Consider the following 14,303-nt stretch of genomic DNA (forward strand, 5'->3'; position numbering starts at 1 on the left):
GATCTAGTATTTTCACTTTAACGTCTTCTCTAACATATACCAAGACGCCCAAGGAACCCTTCCCTATTCTGTCGCATCTTATAGCCCTGTAGTTGGATATGTTTATTAATGAGTCGGGTAAGGTAGATTTCAGCCAAGATTTAAAAACCAGCAAAACATGCATAGAGAGATGGGTCAGAATGGCCGTAATTTCATCGTGGTGCATTATGGCACTTTGCGCATTTAAGTGCAGAAGCTGAAGATCATATGGTTGCTTTGCCATCTCGTCTTTGAGGATTTCGCTGGTTGACTGGAGACCGGGAGTGAGGAGAGAAGGGCAGGAGATGAAGGGAAGAGTGTGGTCATTGACACCAAGGTCGATGCCGCACTACTCCCCAAAGAATGAAGACCCCTGGCGCAGTGTTTCAAATCTATCTACTTTGTTACTCTGCATTCTGTAATTAGCGACTACAGCAATGTACACTGTCATGAGTTTTTCTGTTTTCTAATCAGGTCTTTGAATAAGCAGGATATTTTCCACCACGTATTACAATTGAACCTGATCTTATATGATGAAAATTAATAACATTGAATAGATTGTGTTTCACATAACTTAACTGGGAAATAGCAAAAAAAAATAATGTGAGAGAAAACAATTGTACTAACCCTGCTTTTGCTTTTATAACTGCGAGGGAACGCTGAGGGCCATTGCATTGTTACAGACACAAACATACACTGGAAGAACACCAACCACACTATAATATGTAGGGAAGAAGTAAGAAAAAACACGTAACACTAGACACATGAATAACTATTAATTCAACTTGACAGTATTTTCGAAACATATCCTTCATATTGACACACACACACACACCATGTGGTAAAATGTGCTTCATTTTTGAAGTAGAGAAAGCAACTCACGTTCGTTTGTTACAGATTTTTTTTCACGGCCGATGAGGATCACAATTTTTCCGTCGTTTGCCCACACACTTCGTACTCCAAATGCACCCTTGGCACGTCGTAGAAGGTCTAGGTGTTTGGAGGTAAGGGATTCGGTAAGGAGGAGTCCACTGCCTTTCAATAGCTTTTTTTTTTACCTTCCAAACTTGGTCCCGAGATCGATAAGACACAAATTTTACAATGATGGGACGGGATCCCTTACACACAACTTCTGCAGCACTTCGACTACGACCAAAGGAACCCACCTTGTAGCAACGATCGATTTGGTCTATGGTGAGACTTACACCAAGCTTCTTGTTGAAAGTCTCAAAAGCAAGTGCCATGGGATCTTCATTTGGTGTTTCAGCTACTCCGTGGAGGACCAGACACGACCTCCTGCTGTATTTCTCCAGTTGATCGATGCACTCGCCTTGGTCCTTTACTTCCATTTTCAAATCGGATACTTCTTTCTTGAGTAATTTTAAGTCCTCAGAGAGCTGTAGTAACTCTTTCTGAACTTGCGTAGAGATATTCGGCTCAGGATTCTGTCCCGAACTATCTCCTGTTAGTTGTTTTAGTGCAGTAGTCATTTTATCTTCGATTTCGTTCATTGTGTCCTCGATCTGACTGCACCTTGCATTCAGTGACTTAGTTGTGATGGGGGCCATTTTCCTGCAGAGGTTTTCAACTCTACACTAGAAATCATACACTATGTTCTGGTGGGGAGAAGAATGCAGAAAAATGTCAACTTATTTACGAAGCACAACGTTTTGTGATTATTTGAAGAGGTTTTTGTGATTCATCAGCTATTTAGCTACCATTTAATATATCAGAAGATATTGCACAGGTTATGAAGCTGGATAATTGAATGAAGCACGGACACTAACTTCACACTCGCCTTCTCACTTGCGCCATCTTAATTTTCTTACTAATAAATGTTCTGAAAAATAAAACCGGTAATTATCCCCACACAGCCCGAAGTATTACTCTCCATCGTAAGAAAGAAAGAATTTCTCTTGTGTTACATTTTCCTAAAAAGCGGAAATTATCTGCAAAATGATGTAAACAGAAATTTTTCGCAAACTAAAAATGTCCGAAAAATGATAAACTGAGAGGCGGAAAAATGAAAAGTTTTCAGAAAAGTGGACTACGGAAAATATAATTTCCCAAAACCGGAAAATTATTTTTCCAGAAATTTCCATCCCTAGTGAAAATATACGAACTCGGCGAAATTGATGTTATGTTGATCTAGTAGGCGATTTACAGTATTGTTAACATTATGAATGATAGTGTCAAATAAGAGAACTAAAAATCACTCCGAACATTTTAACTGACTATTAAATCTTGACAATAGAACGGGTATTCATAACGTACGACTTACCCAAGGGCATTGCATACGTTTCATTGATGTTGAGCCTGGCCTCTGATATAGACCCATAGATACTTGCTGTACCAAGAACATCGAAGTCATAACCAGTTCTGAAACATGTAACACCATGCACATACCAGCTTAATATGCAAATTGTATACTATCTAAACCAATGGGCTCTAATATAAAACGAAAAGCTGACTCCTCAACAGACTACTCTGTTGAATACTATTATTAATACGAAATGTAACTGACATAGCCATTAATTTGCAGCTTAATCAACCAATTGTGATCAGCAGCTTGTCCCAATTGCAGAAAGTATAATCGAATCCATAAACTAGGAATCAGTAATTCAATATGTATGGTTTACTCGGTCTAAGTCATTAGAATAGTCTAAGGTAACTAAACCATTAATTAATAACATCTCCATGGAAAGCAATGCGTCTCGGAAAACAGGAAAAATATCTTGATATTATTTATGTAGCAGTGGCGAAACGTACTATGAGGCTCTGAGGCCGGGCCTACTTTGTTTTCTACCGTATATTTTCTTTATCTTTGGTTTAAAGTCAATACTTTAACATTTCTGTTTTTTCGGTAACAAAATAGTAGGTTGGAAACACTCGGATTCCTTACGTCTAAGCCTTACCAGCTCACTGGACAGGTTTACGGGCTATGCTGCTTAGGGAGTAAACCTGTCTAGCGATTGTACGCGTTGTTGGGAAGGTGCGAAGGCTCGCCTCTGGGAGTTTAGTTTTATCGTTGAAGCCATCTTACTATGTTAATATGCTATTAAATGATTTCCTTAACGCAGAGTAAGAATTTCTGAGTAGAAGCATACTCTCAAGAGTTATTCAGAGTAGCTGCTTTTTTCCTACATGGGGACTGGTCCATAATAGCTTGTAGACAGTGGCGTAGATAGCATTTCTACAAGGGAGGATATGTCAGGAAACTGAGGAAGGGTACACACACACACACACACACACACATATATATATATATATATAGACCCTATATATCTATTATATAAAAGAGAACGCACAAATCCTTTGTTAGCTCATCACGCTAATACGGCTGAACCAATTTCTTTCATTTTTGGGGGGTTATTAGGATTTGGACCCTAGATGGTTTTTATCATATCACTTTAATTTTTAATTACCAGTGTCTTGAGATAATTGACCATTCAAGTGTCCATAACGTACAAATCCTTTGTTAGTTCATCATAGGTATAAAAATAAACGTATTTATATGCAACCCGCATGACCGTGTCACTCGGCGGGTTAACATAAATGACAGGCGCTATAATGTTAACATTTACTGCAATTTGAAAGCGAAAAAGTAAAAATTATCTAAGTAACAAAGTTTATTGCGTTCCGGGGTGACCGCAGCGAAGCGGGGTGAACGCTGCTAGTATATATATATATATATATATATATATACCGGGTACGTCATTTATAACGTCAAACCTTGATGACGGAGAAACCAAAAGAGAGAGAAAAGCGAAACTTTGCACGAAGCAACTATAGAGAGGGGCACATTGGCAGACGTATTATTTGACATCACTGGATGAACAGTGTTGCCAACCCAATATAAAGTTATGATTTTTAAAATGGAATGACCTAAATTGTATTTCATAATTTAATTCAACACTAAAAAGGAAGACGAAAGATATGCCACCCGCAGGTCAGTGTTGCAAACTTCTCGAGAAATAACGTTAAATATGTGTCACATTTAAAGGCCTTTTGCACACACAGGGAGTGAGGTACACACTAGTTTTGCACAATAATTTAACTATTGGCCAGAACGGTTTAAATTGACACCAAGTTTAGATGGGTCCTTTAAACAGTGTTGACATAACTGAAAAGACAAAAGTCGAGTTTGGATATGGTGCAATAACTCGAAAAAGGCCATAAGTGCATTACGGTTTAAAATTTATAGGACAATTTGTGATGTCATAAGAAGCATTCTCACGTTTATTTGAAGTCGATAAGTCAAGTACTTACCGAGATATTCGGAATTTTGTAAAAGCTGAGAATTTTGCGCTGTAGAAGTTGGTAACGCTGTCTCAAATTCCCACTTTTTCCCTCAACGTTGAGAAATTCGTAAAGAAGTGGTTGAAATAAAATATAAACATTAATAAACACACATACAATGAAAACCTTTTTTTCAGTACTTGAAATGACTAATTAAGCGTAATTTACTGGATGTGAAAAAAAAAACGTAAGGAAGTAATAGGACTTCACATGACAAGATAATACAAAGACGTAGAAAACATGTAGGTACCTAGTAGCTACTTTCGCACGATGAAAATATTTATCCTCTTATAAGTTTGGGACATCAAAATCAAAACAATCCGTTTCGCTTTTCTCTCACTTTTGGTTTCTCCGTCATCAAGGTTTGACATTATAAATGACGCACCCGGTATATATATATATATATATATATATATATATATATATATATATATATATATATATATATATATATATATATATATATATATATATATATATATATATATATATATATAAACTAATTAACAATTATTAATTAATTAACAAGTTCATAGCTGATTTTATGGGAGAAATATTGATCAATAAATGAAGTTTCTTCCTACGTGTATATCTATAGAAAGACATAAACAATTCAGTTTCCTAAAACAAAAAAGATAATTAATTCTTGCTATTTCATATTAATATTAAATTTGAACCCAAAAATGCAAACATACATACCTGTGTTTGAATCTAGTGGGCTTGTCTCTGCAGTATTTCAGCTCTCGCTCCTCAAATGTCCCGATTCCATGCACACGATAAAATATAAAATTATTTAATAGTCTTGTAAACGTTAAATTTACGACTTTGAAATCTTTGTTTTTATTTGTACTGTCTATCAAACGTTTATAATGTATATATGATCTATTCATACTATTCGTACAATTATTTACATTGCTTCAAAAAAAAGGGCAGTCCCAGTTACACACAAAATATCACATCACAAAACAAACTCGAGACGACGCTTTTTCTTTGCTAGTTCATCTATCAGTTCAGCACTTGACATTGGTATGTCATGATGATGGGAAAGAGCTGCTAGTCCGTTTAGCCTTGTCTGAGACGTGGAATTTCTTACGTAGGTTTTCAGGCGCTTGAGAGTTGAAAAGTTATTTCCGGGGTGGAAGTAGACACAGGTAGAGTACATAAGATCTGCAGTAGCTTATGTATGTTAGGAAAGATCCTACTGTCGCATTTTTCCTGTGCTTGAATGGCAGTACAGGAATTACATCCTACATTTGCCAATCTAGTTTTCCAGAGTCTCAGTTCTCCATATGAATCTCTATCTACAAATGGAGAATTAAATGCAGCCAGATCTTCGAACTTCTCGCACTCAATTTCCATGTTGTCACTACTGAATAGGCACATAAAGGCTCTGAAAATGTTCTCGTGTTTTAAGAATCGTTCTTTTAACTGATTTGAAAAGTGATCCAAGAAAAGGAATAAACATATTCACTCTAAAAAATCTTCAACTGAATTTGTTTTATGGTTTGATCTGTTTCTCTGAAGCATAGAAACCCTCCTCATTTTGTCCTCTACACACATACTTTCAGCCACTTTCTGCGCCTTACTGTATATTCTTTTGAACATCTCAGAAGCTCCTCTGATTCTATCAAATTCTTCCATAATGTTTTGTGCGTTATTTACGGCTTCCGCAAGATCGATGTTTCCTGACTGCAAAAATTTGCATAACGGCAAGCCATAGCTAAAAACGAAATCAATTGTGTATAAGGACAGAAGAAACTCGAAGTCTAGAGTGTTAACGACAAGCCTTGCGTCCGTACCTGTAGAATCACTCAACGTGGATATTTTCTCCAATGCCTCAAATACAAATTCAATCAATTTTATGAAACCGTGAACTGCTTCGAATTTTCCTGTCCACCTCACAATACTAAGCCTTTTCAATGGTTTTGCATTTGGCAGTATATCTGCCTTCTCTATCATTTTGTTTAAAATAGATTTTCTCTTTGATGAACTGAAAAATTCGTACATTTTCTCCACTACTCCTAAACAGTTTTTTATTGGTAAAATTTCACTACTTTTCGTAACCGCAAAATTTAGAGAATGAGCTGCGCAATGTACATAAACTGCCAAAGCATACTTTTTCCTTATTAACGCTTGAACACCCTTATATTGACCGGACATATTTGCGGCAACGTCATATCCTTGTCCGAGCAAATATTCACAATTTATGCTGAAATCTTTTAAACTTGTAAAAATTATTTCAGCTAACTCGTTACCTGTAAGTGATTCAACTTTAACGAATTGGAGAAAATCTTCTCGTACAGATCCATTTTCAACATATCTTGCACAAAGAGCCAACTGCTCTACATCTGTGATATCCGTTGTTTCATCAGCCAATAACGAAAGGCATTTTGCAGCATTGACTTGCGAAACAACTTTCTTCAATATGAGTTGATCGCAGCACTCAATAATTTCATTCTGAATTGTTGGACTTGTGTATTTATTTATTTCTCCTGGTGCCTCTAAAAATTGTCCAAAATCATTGTCTCCCTGTGCTCGGTGTTTTAAAATGGCGCGAAATTTCCCCATTTTAGTATAATCTCTTGTTTCATTTATATCTAATTTGCCATGATCACGATGTCCTCGTAAAGCAATTTCTTCCCTTCCACACAAAATAATAGCATCTACAATAGGTGCTAGACCATGCGGTTTTTTTCTACTTTCTTAGTCCTGTCCCTGTTGAAGACTTCAATTACATTCTCCGAATTATTCTTCATTACCTTCAAAAAATTTTCTGCCTCCACACACTATCTATACGATATTTCGTGTTTTCTATGTTCCCTGAATGTTTCTTTTGCATTTTTCCAATTATCAAATTTTATTTTGACAAGTTGCCCCAAAGGTTGCCCACCACATCCTTCCAAATGTGAAAATATCACACAGTACTTACAGTATGCTTCTAGATGCACTCATGAGAAGGCTAACCAATTAAATACCTCCAGCCACTGATGTCTGAATTTAAGTTTCCTCTCCTTAAATTTCTCCAAAAGAGGAAGCTTGAAATATTTACACGGAACCCACACATTCTCAGGCGCCTGGATTTTCTCTTCATCACTTAACTTCCTATCCACGAAACATGAAATGTCGCTTAAAGTTGTACAGCTTGTGAACCAGGAGCGCTAACACCTGCATTTTGCATATTTTCAATAATATTTGCATTCGCACTCGTTACACACCTTTTTTTCACATCACTTCTATTCCTTTCTTCACCTTCAATAACTTCGTTTACGCGTAAAAAAGTTGTCAATTTGCTTTGCGACATTTTACATGAACGCAAGATTTCACATTCCGCGCACAACAGCTTGCCCGGCAAACTAAGTTTTCGAGTTTTTACCTCGATTTCAACAAAGCCCTTATCTACCTCGAATAAAAATTGAGTAACAGCTTTCCTTTCCTTTCACCCTTCCGAGTAGGCTAGCGCAATCTCATTCTTGGTGAACGAAGCCAACTGCGTCTTTCGACTGCCCACCCATTGAAAGTATTTATTGCCTTCGCACGCACACACACACACACACACACACACACACACATATATATATATATATATATATATATATATATATATATATAATATAAACCTCCTGTCGTTGTAGAAAGTGACGGAACTTTGGAAAATATTAGTCTCCACAGAAATAAGCAACTGTTTCTGTTCGATTTTTCTTTTTTGATTAAAGTGTTAAAAAATGAACATTATTTTCCTCTTCACAAAAATACTTCGCACAGAAACATTTACGTGATATAATTCTCTGAGATAGAAATGAAGTATATTATCAAACATGATTGGTGATTTCATTTCATATATAATAAGATGAATTTATGTCGGAGGAGAAGGATAATTTATGAATCACAAAGAAAGCATCAAAAATTACCATGATCAAATTTAGCGGCGGTATTTGGAAAAAGTGAAAAGGCTTTAACGCAGTCAATTTCAATTTCAGAAAAGTAGAAATTTGAAATATTTATTTCAAATGCCTATCGACTTGCAAAGAATTTGCTTCTATAAATAGCTGACTATGTAATTGATATAGGAATAATTTCACCATCAATTCCTTTCTACAATGTTGTGTCCGTACGGAGTATTTCTTAGAGAACGAAATACTTCCATTAATTTGAACGAATTTTTGTACTGAGTAACATATATATTGAATTTTTCAAACAAAATATTAAGATCAGATATAAGAATTCTGACTGAGTTAAAGGTTCAAAAGGGGATATATCCCCCTTATCCCGCCTTATCTACGCCACTGCTTGTAGATTATAAGTCCGTTATATTTAACATATGTATAAATTTACCAAACGCTGCCGTGCAGGATAAAGTGATTATATTTTTCTGTAATTTTAGTTGAGTTGTCCATTTCATAGAATCAGTGGGGTATGTACGATTTAGTTTCGGTGATCTTTTCTTGTTTCGGGAGGGGCTTTGCTAACTTTATTCTTGGAAATGTGAAAATTCTGTAATATATATAAAACAATAAAAACTTGCGATAAAATTTCGGCGAGTGCTTAAGCCTAGAAGCCACCCCTTAAATATGCCACTGCATAGAATACAATATTAAATATCTTGCGTTGATTCAAATGGAGTTCCTTCTGAGCATTAACATTTCAAGTGAAGTCATTATCACGTGATGCATTAATTAAACGCAGTATTGTATTTACTTTAAAGTGGAAGTTACAAATGCATTTTCTTTTTCTCTCCCTCCATTTTCAGTTATGCAGGAAATGAAAACAGCAAGTGAGGAGGAAATTCCCCTCATCTTCCCGTACAAATCCCAGACAAGAAAATACTAACTGCATTTCAAAATATTTGTAGTGGAGCTAAATGGGAATATTCCATTAATACATATTGCGTGTTTACCCCCATGTAAATATTTGCTGAATAATAATAGTAATAATAAAAATAAAAATAATAATAATAATAATAATAATAATAATAATAATAATAATAATAATAATAATAATAATAATAATAGACCATTTTCGTCTACTTTTGCTTATATATTCATTCTTTCATGCTAAATAAACAAGAATAACAAAAAAAAAAACTACTATGTATACATGCACATAAATTCAACTCTAAAGTGTTAGAAATACAGTTAAGAAAGTTCTTTAAAATAAACAGATGTTTTAATTTTTTTTAACTCACTAAGGAAAATAGAACTCTGACTGTAATTTTAAACATTTTATGATACATGTTATTTGTGTTATTAGTTTCTCGGGTCTACCCAATTTGTGGGATAATGCTTCGCCACTGTTATGCAGTAGTCCGCATACTGTATCAGTGTTGATGAGTTGTTTAATGATAGTTTTTAAAGTGCGTAAGACATCTATTAATAATTTTTATAATCATAAGCCAACAAAGAAATTTATGCCCTTCGTCCTGCACTCCACTGGAATGAGACTTCTTCGGAAGTAACACAATACCAGCAGCGCAAGGCGATTTTTGCCAGAATATCTGCTTGAAGATTTAATTTACCCATTCAGTAGACATGGTCCCCGGCAGAATTTTTAAACTATATAATTTAACACCTAGTCCATCTATGCCAGGTGTTGTAGTTCCTATCTTTTGTAGAGCTTACTTGATTTCCTCCAAAGAAAAAGACCGAGTGAGCTAATTTCTTTATACCTCCGTTAATCTACGTGGCAATATGGTAAAATAAGCAAGTGGTGATGGATCCATAATATCCGGAATATTGAATATATATTTATAATTTGTACCTAGTATATCAGAAAGCATCATGCCGATTTCTTATTTCAGTTTTATCAATTATAATTTTAATAATTTGGATCAAAATCATTTATACTCATGCAACTCTTGATATACAGTCCTACACTCATTACTATCCATGAGAAGTGTCTTGGTAACCATATCCAGTCTTGCTAGTCATATCCATCACGGATATTCCTTTCTTGCGATAAACTTTTAACATTCAAATTATTCCAATTTCTGTTGTATGGAACTCAGCATATAAAAGCATGTATTCTTTTCCTTCATTGTTACTCTATTTGTTATATGTTGCGTACAGTGCTTCTAAATATATTTTGTTATTACAAACTAAATATATTATTTTATTTTACCAAGATTCGAACTTTAAAAGTTTTAATAATATCAGATAAATCATAAAGTAAACCTACATTGCGTGAACTGATATTCTTATACGTTGTTACAAGTAGTAGTGAATCCAATACCCGCCCCCTTTCGAAAAAAAATAAATTGTGACAGATAATGGATTTATTTAATCACTGTTAAAAAGTGTATATATGAAATGTAACTCTCTTGTTACTTTTTACATAATAACACGCTTGATTTATTTCTTAACTTCTCAGCATGATGTCAAGGAGGAACAGCAACGAGCCAAATCCTGCTCTGAAATTGTTGTCCGACGACAAGACGAGAGAGATGGAGAGACTGTCTGACGTTCCTTACTGCACTCAACAACACAAGGAATGTTTTCTTGGAAAGTCACTCAGAGCAGGAACCGTGATAGTTGCTCTGCTTTGCATGGTAAGTAGTAGTTATATACGGCGTTATTTAGATAGCGTTATTTTGTTTACTGTGTATGTGTAGCCAGCTCTGATATACCTTTTTGCTTTAATGAACTGTGTTTCTTTTCAGCACTAGATTGCATTTACATGCTCAAATTCGAACTTTGTTGGCCTATAATTCGGTAACGAAATGAATGCATATGGAAATATTTTTATGCACTCTAAACAAGTGAAGTCTATGGTTTCTCCGCAGATGCGGACGTCCCAAACAGGGTTGTTAAACGTTCCGATTCCGTTGGGACTGTACCGATTTCCGACTTATTTGTCCCGCGTCCCGACCAGACACTCATCGGGACACATATTGTCCCGATTTATCGATTTTCAAAGTTAATTAATATCTTACTGGGCCAATTTTACAAAGGAATAACTTATTCTCTTACACGCACAGTTTTATGTATAGAATCAGTTTAACAAATTTGTGTTTTGTTTATATTAAATAAATTACAGTTGTTTGGTTCGGATTTGCTGTATTATGATAGCCAAAGAATAAGCCTTGATTTTAATGATACTTTTTGACAGTAATTCCTTAACAATGTTATGCACTTATTTGTGATTTAAAAAATGTTTTAAAACTCTGTGTATTTTTCTCTCTAAACTCTATATCAAATAAATTGCAGTTGCTTTGGTTTGAATTTGTCGTATATTGCACTCCCTATGAAAGGCTGTTACCAGTCAAAACTACACATTTTTGGGAACATGATTTTAAAGTTTGTTATTCTATGAAAGTTGCTCCCTGGAATACTGGTATTTTTACCATCTACGTTTCTGCATGTAATATTTGTTTAGTTACGTTTCTACGAAAATAGCACCAGATAGCGCTCGCTTCTCTATAATATATATTCTCTTTTGAGCGATGATAACTCAAAATTTCTATTTTTTGAATTGTAACACGTGTGTGGCATATTGCTTATGCCTAGTGTCGAGAAGTAGTTGGGAAAATAATAAAAAAAAAAGTTCCGCATACATTCAGGTTCGTGTTATTCAGCTGATTATTTACATTGTTTTCAACGACTGGTCGTTCGTGTAGTCGTCTCCGCGGGAGGGAACGGAGGCTCCAACACCGATTGTCCCGTCCCGATTTTTTCTTAAGAAAAGTTGGCAACAGGGTTCAATGCGGGAGCAGTTCTTTATGTATTAAAATATATCATAGATAAGGACGCGCAAATGTTACTTGGAATTTCCAAGCCTCGATTACGTTGCAAACAGAATTGTCAATTGCAGAAGCGGATACTTCAGGGAGAGGAGATAGATTCTTGTTGATAATAATCAAGAACAATCAACATTTTACATTTCGTTGTGTTTATTACTCTAACTTCAGCAACAAGAGGGGCTCTTCGTTGCAAAAATATATGTTGAGCACTCTTGGTCAAGCATACTGAGTGAAAATCCAAGGCAGTGTTCATATGCCATTCAGGAAAAATCTATTTACGGAAAATCAATGTTTAAATGTCTATAACTATTTTCCCCATGACTTAATTTTAAGATAAAATTCTAAATTCTACGGGCAAAATAAAAAGGAAAAATAGGAAATATATTTATTTAAGTTTTCAAAGTTGGTTTATCTTCATAAGTGTCTTCTCGTTTGCCTATTGCTGTTTCGCCAACTAACCAAATTACTGATTTGCATTATTATCTTTATCTCATCTTATATGTAGGTGAACGAAGGCATGTTGTCGGCAACTAGGTATAAATAGCAAATTCCAATGACTGTAACAAACTAACGAAAAGTAAGTGTATTAAACCAGTAATTGAATGATTTTATTACTAACTCGAGCTTTTATTATATAAATAATAAATAAATCATTCTTCATATCCTTGTGCTGATAGGCAATACTAGACTCATCCTAATCCTACTGTTTCATTACTGCTGTGCTCAAATATACAAGCCGTTTGCTCGTTGTTGCGCATTTTCCAGTTTGCGCTAAGGTACATTAGTTCATGGGCCAAGGAGTTGATACCCCCCCCCTAGGGAAATTTTGCCACTATATTAGAAATGATTCTTAGGGCCTTTAGAATCAAAAAATAGTTGTTGGTCAACATATAAGTGCAACACCTGGGTCCTCGGGACCTTAAAATTTTAGCACCCGTGTATATTTACAGACATCGATCTCTTTAAATGACCGTAGATCAGACCATTAGTGCAACAATGGAACAAGTTATACATTGATCGATTTGAAAGACTGTAGGCTTTGAGTTTACGTTATAAACGGGACATTTCTGTGCACAAATGAAAACTAATTGAGGGATATTTAAGAAAATTTCCCCTAAAAACGTCCCTTCTCGCGATTCTTTTAGTTATTATGTGGCAACACTGCAAACTACGTGAATAATAAAATGTATTTATATGTCCCATTTCATGTTCAACTTACACTGAAAAATTCATCTTGATCCATCAAATAGCAGCAAAGGAAATTTGTTTCTTATAGTTTTCACAGCGTTCATAATAATAGATTTTCACGAAAGTACGAGTATGACTTTATGTCAATGTTCCGACCGTCAGTTCAACACTGGAACACGTTATAACTCGACCGATTTGGAAGAGTGTAGGCTTTCAGTTTACGTAACGAACGAGACATTTCTGCGTACAAAGAAAAATTATTTAGGGATACTTAAGAAAATTTGCATTAAAAAAGTCCCTTTTTGCGATTCTTTTAGTTGTTACGTGGCAACACTGCTAACTAGGTGAATAATAAAATGTATTTAGATGTTCTGTTTTATGTTCAACTTAAACTGAAAATTTCGTCTTCATCCATCAAATAACAGCAAAGGAAATTTGTTTCTTATAGTTTTCACAGCCTTCATAATAATAGATTTTCATGAAAGTACGAGTATGACCTTATGTCAATGGACAGTTATTACGTGGAAACACTGCTAACTAGGTGAATAATAAAATGCATTTATGTGTCCTATTCTATGTTCAACTTAAACTGAAACTTTTGTCTTGATCTATCGTATAGCAGCAGAGGAAATATGTATTTTATAGTTTCCACAATCTTCATAAATTGATTTCTTGTCGAAGTATGAGTATGACTTTGTGTCAATGTTCCGTTTTATTTTTCTATAGAAAACAAGTTATACAAATTATTTTAGTTGATTTTCTCATTCGCTATATTATGACAGATTCCCAATACCGAGAAATCCCCAGGAAGGTTTTATGATTTGTTCGTCCGTGGTATAATAGGAATAATTTCAAAGCAATAGTTTTACTGTTGTGCGGTTACATTATGTTCCTTTGAAAATACTTGTTGTTCTGCTATTCTACAATGAATACACCTCCAAACATGTCTGCTGATATGTGAAGTTATCAAACAACTCTCGAAGTTATTGCGTAGGCCATGTATTCCTATTACATATGAACTCAGATAGTCGCACTTAACATAGTATGTAGTATGAAGTTTTTTAAT

General features: G+C 34.9%; 2 protein-coding genes across 3 annotated transcripts in view; one reads left to right on the forward strand and one right to left on the reverse strand.

Annotated features, from left to right (window-relative positions):
• Positions 1-14,303, forward strand: part of LOC145663671 (uncharacterized) — a 1,057,537-nt gene that overhangs the window by 225,758 nt on the left and 817,476 nt on the right. For both annotated transcript variants that reach the window (XM_081729768.1, XM_081729769.1), the window contains exon 4: positions 10,681-10,858. In XM_081729768.1, coding sequence (XP_081585894.1) covers positions 10,682-10,858 — 177 coding nt within the window. In that variant the 5' untranslated portion in view covers position 10,681. The remainder of the gene's footprint in view (positions 1-10,680; positions 10,859-14,303) is intronic.
• On the reverse strand, positions 5,785-6,885 carry LOC145665287 (zinc finger MYM-type protein 1-like). The gene has a single exon (XM_081732581.1). It carries the CDS (start codon positions 6,883-6,885, stop codon positions 5,785-5,787), a length of 1,101 nt encoding a protein of 366 aa, XP_081588707.1.

This window comes from Thermobia domestica, chromosome 11 (assembly GCF_964235325.1).
Source record: "Thermobia domestica chromosome 11, izTheDome1.hap1.1, whole genome shotgun sequence".
Taxonomy (NCBI): Eukaryota; Metazoa; Arthropoda; class Insecta; order Zygentoma; family Lepismatidae; genus Thermobia; species Thermobia domestica.